We start from the raw sequence: 4,645 nt of genomic DNA on the forward strand, positions 1-4,645 counted from the left end.
CCGGTTCAAGTTCGTGGAAGCTTAACTGAATGACTTGGGCCCCACCTAGGGTCAAGTTCTTCGTGTGGCTTGCCTGCCAGGACCTTTGTTGGGCTGCTGAGAGCCTGGCACGCCGAGGCCTTCAGCATGCACCGTGTTGCGTGCTTTATGATCAGTCGGAGGAACAATGGCTCATCTCCTCACTGTTTGTTCCTTCTCGCACGTGGTGTGGCACGAGGTTCTTTCCTGGTTGCGTTCGACGGCAAGACACCCAATGCGGAGGACGACTACGTGGATTGGTGGCATTGAATGGGCCACTCGGTCCCAGCTGTTAAGCTTCATACGCTAGCCAACCCAACCAAAAGTCAAAACTGATGGAAAGAGCTAGGCAATCCACATATACACTTCAACACCCCCTCTCACGTGTGACGCGGGAAGTCAACACGTGAATAGACTCAGAGGTATGACTCAAGAGGCCTATACGTGGACACAGAGGGGGCAGCAACAATTTTTGGATAAATCGCAAAAGCCAGGACTTGAACTCAAGACCTTAGGCTGCGATAAAATGTTATGAAAGCGCGAGCTGGCCAGAGGAAGATGGCGGCATCGCGAAAAATCGGATCAGCACGACTTGCGCGTGCTAAAAAAATAAGCTAATCTCTGATAGCATATTAAGCTTCATGCGCTAGCCAACACAACCAAAAGGCCGAACTGATGGAAAGGGCTAGGCAATCCACATGTACACTTCAACACCAGCCTCTCCTCAGACTCAGAAGGGCACATCCCCGGCCATCATGTTGGTGGTACGGTGCATCTGGAAGCATCGCAACGCATTATCTTCGACAACGCTCCCCTTAGCTTGCCTTCCCTCGTTGGTAAGATCCAAGAGGAAGCCAGACAATGGGTGTCGGCGGGCGTGAGAGGCCTCCAGGTTGTGCTACAGGGCTGAGGTGGAGCCTAGGGACGACGGCGGTGTGTTGTAACTCTGAGTGTGACCTTCTTTGGGCTTGTACAAACTCTTTCCTTCTACCAATGCATTAAAATGCAAAGCTTTTGTGTTTTCCCGGAAAAAAACACTTCCCAAATTTTATATCATAGAACATTAAGCCAATAAACATTTTGTTAGGAACATAGGGAGAACATCACATAGAAATGTTCCGAATAATGTAATTATCGAGTGCAGGATAAGATAGACTATTAAAAGAAAATATCTTGTGTTCATACAAAAGTTGTTTCCATTCCTAAGATGCAAGATAGGAGTTAAGTCATAGTAATACTGATGAGGAACAATAGATGAGAAAAATGAAAATATAATCATATGTCAAATCTGTTTGGCTACTTCTAGATACTTCTGTTGTGGTCTAGTATTTCTTTTCTTTTCTTTACCCTACCTGTTGTTTCTAGAGCTCTCTAGTTATAAGGAGCTGTGAGTAGAATGGTGAATCCTAAATAACAGCTATAAGTAGAAGTATGTGAAGGCTTCCCAAAGCCCTATAAATAGAGGTCCTCACCTCTACTTTGTACCCAGACTACCCACTACCTATAATTGAACTTGTTGTTCTTATCTAAGATCTTGGAGTAGACCTTGTGCCCTAGGAGTTCTGGATTGAACTCTTGCTGCCCTATCGGCCTACATTCGCCTCTAGAGCGATATCTAGCACAGCACGTTGAAGCTGTTCCTTCAACACTTGTGCTGTACACGTTGTAGCAGCAAGGTGGAGTTGCTCCTCCACAACCTTTGTGCTGCTTCAAATACGGCATGAAGAATGGTGTTTCTCCACAGGATGTGCTACATAAAGAGTGTATATCCTAAACAGAGAAACAGATTAGTTGTTAAAACTTAACAATCAAGTATACAAAGTGCAGTAAGAATTGTTAGCAAAACATTATTTCGACAGCGAATAAATCAAAACAGAAGACCTACCACGGAATGAGATGGAAGCTTTTGAAGTCGTAAAGTCACTTCTGTAATTACCCCTAAAGTCCCTTCACTTCCAATGATCAACCGAGTTAGGTCATATCTGATATTCAACATGGTGGAAAGTAAAAAAAGTTGTCAATACTAATGGCAGCAACAGATGTATAACTTCATATATATAATATGTAGACATTATGGGAAAAGCAAGCAGCACAGCACAACTAAGATTCACTCCCGAAGAAATGAAGCCTTTTAATCTTAAGAAACAGGAGCAGTTCTTGTATACCCAGCTGCACTCTTTCGAGCCCGAGAACCGGTCTTGACAACGTCGCCATCTGGTAGAACAGCCTGATGTACCATAAAAGATCACTACTTGTATGCTTAGTCAAATGTACAGTATATGGGGAAATAATGAGGATAGCAAAAGGACCTGAAGATTGATAACATTGTCCCGCATAGTTCCATACCTACAAACTAAGAAGCAAATTCATCAAAGCCATCTAACATAAGTATCATAAGAATACAACAGATAAACAGGTGAATCGTGCACGTAATGGTTGTCCTTCCTCTTTGTGCGGATGGGGTTACAGATGCACTGTAGAAGCCAAAAAGTGGCCTGAAATTATATGGAGAATTACCTCACGGCTAATGAACCAGAACATCGTGTAGCGCACATTCCACCAATAGTGGCTCCAGGTCCTGTAAATCAGACCAATGTAGATAAGCTACGCCACTAAACTAGTGCAAAAGCAAGCAACCGCTGATGCTATTTTAGTGGACCCAGAAAGATGATCGAACTTCAGTGCAACTATTGAGTACTACAAACATGCATAATTATCTCCCTAGGACAGAAGGTACATAACACCTAAATGTCTGGAGGGTGCAATTACACTGTTCAACTGCAGTCGAGTTGCATTGAATATAATTTATTAAGTTATGTCAATCTGGATTTTGCACCTAAATGTCTGGAAGATGCAATTACACTACAGAAGTCAGTTGCAAACAAAGCTGCTGTTCAACTGTAGTCGAGTTACACTGAATATGAAAGGGCAAAGGACATAGGAACAAAGGGCATGATGAAAGGGTTTTTTTTTGGACAAGATTGATCTGTTTGGATCTTGCTCCATGATGGCCTTTTTATTGATTTTGATGATTGAATAATTTCATATCAGGTTATGTCAATCTGGATTTTACATGGTCGGTTGAAAAGGTAAAAAAAAGGACAGACCCAGTGCTAGAAGCTCCCATACCAGGTGGGGTCTGGGGAAGGATACGAGGCAAGCCTTACCCCTGCGCAGAGCAATGCATAGAGGCTGCGTCGAACCCAGGACTTCTTGGCACAAGTGGGGAATACTTCACTTCGTCGGTTGAAAAGGTAAATGGACAGAAAAAACTGGAAGGGGAAAGGAAACAAGGAGCTTGCCTGGGTCAAGAGGGAAAAAGAGACCATGGGGTTTCAGGTATTCATTCAGCTCAATCCATCCAACTCCTGGTTCAACTACAACATCCATATCCTCAACATGCAGAGATTTGATTTTCTGCAATGAATTTGTGATACATTAAAATATACAGTATGAAATTAACAGATCGTATCCTGCATGTATATAGCTCACTGCTAAGAAAGTGCTTGCCTGCTTGGTATAACAAAATATAGTAAAATAGATGAGCCAAGTACTCTAGCACTTTTTAGGCATTAGAGTAAGATTTCGATTTATTCATACTGAGTTCATCTACATCATTGTTAATGTTATGATTACATGGCTGTTGATCATAAATCTTAATATTTACCTTCATTGAAGACATGTCAATGCAAACACCACCATGAGGTGCCAACGTATGTCCCTCAATTGATGTAGCCCCACCATATGGTACAATTGGCACCTGATTCCAAAAGAAAGAAAGAAAGAAAGAAACACCACTTAGTGTTACTGAAATGGAAAGTACCAACTCCTTCCACAAACTCCCAAAGAAAACCCATAAAGAAGCTAAATAACTCCTAGACCAAGAATATAACATGCTGTTTGAAAATCAATTACTAATTCTCAAAACAGGGTCGTATGACATCCTACTAAAAGTTATCTAAGAACGCAAAATGGGAGTCGTGTAAACCAAAAATGCAAATACAACAACCTCCATTATCGACAACTAGCTGGAGCACAAAATAACTTCTCTCTGCAGGTGAAAAAAGCTATTTCCCCCATGTCGTCTCTCCGAGGCAGCTCAGCCGGGCACCCTACGCCGCCGCCACCGAATCTCCAGCAACCTCCCCTCGCCGCACCGGCAAACGACGATGAGCAAAGCCTGCCGATGGCAGCGGAACTCATTCAGCCACCCCCCCCCACACACACACACACACATCCTCCAAAGCCTGCAGTCCCGCTTCTAGCTTCGTCCTCCCTCTCCCGCATCACCGCCCCGTGGGGGTCACCGGCTTGCCGCTGCGCTCGGACCTCGCCGGATCTGGGATTGCGCCTCCGCGCCCCTTCCTCAGCCGCACGCCATCGTCAAATCCGCTGGGACGGGGTCAGACTCGTCCGGCTGTTGTGGCTTCACGTCGCACGCGAAGGCCTGCGCAAATCACCCACGTCCCCGATTCATCTGCCACCTTGCGCATACGTGCAGGACGCCCGACCACCGTTGGTTAGCCTCCGTCCCCGTCCTCATCCGCCTCCAATGTCCTTCCGTGATGGTCGCCCGGTACTGCCGCAGTGTCGGCGGCCAACGCAGGGTCTAGTTTTGGCATACGCC

General features: G+C 45.0%; 1 protein-coding gene across 2 annotated transcripts in view; it reads right to left on the reverse strand.

Moving 5' to 3' along the window:
• LOC123188683 (D-lactate dehydrogenase [cytochrome], mitochondrial) overlaps positions 1-4,645 on the reverse strand; it is a 19,277-nt gene that overhangs the window by 11,894 nt on the left and 2,738 nt on the right. For both annotated transcript variants that reach the window (XM_044600895.1, XM_044600894.1), the window contains exons 5-10: positions 3,686-3,778; positions 3,321-3,435; positions 2,536-2,596; positions 2,328-2,364; positions 2,184-2,245; positions 1,904-2,000 (exon numbers count right to left, since the gene is read on the reverse strand). In XM_044600895.1, the coding sequence (XP_044456830.1) occupies positions 1,904-2,000; positions 2,184-2,245; positions 2,328-2,364; positions 2,536-2,596; positions 3,321-3,435; positions 3,686-3,778 (465 nt within the window). The remainder of the gene's footprint in view (positions 1-1,903; positions 2,001-2,183; positions 2,246-2,327; positions 2,365-2,535; positions 2,597-3,320; positions 3,436-3,685; positions 3,779-4,645) is intronic.

The sequence above is a fragment of the Triticum aestivum genome, chromosome 2A, assembly GCF_018294505.1.
Source record: "Triticum aestivum cultivar Chinese Spring chromosome 2A, IWGSC CS RefSeq v2.1, whole genome shotgun sequence".
Taxonomy (NCBI): Eukaryota; Viridiplantae; Streptophyta; class Magnoliopsida; order Poales; family Poaceae; genus Triticum; species Triticum aestivum.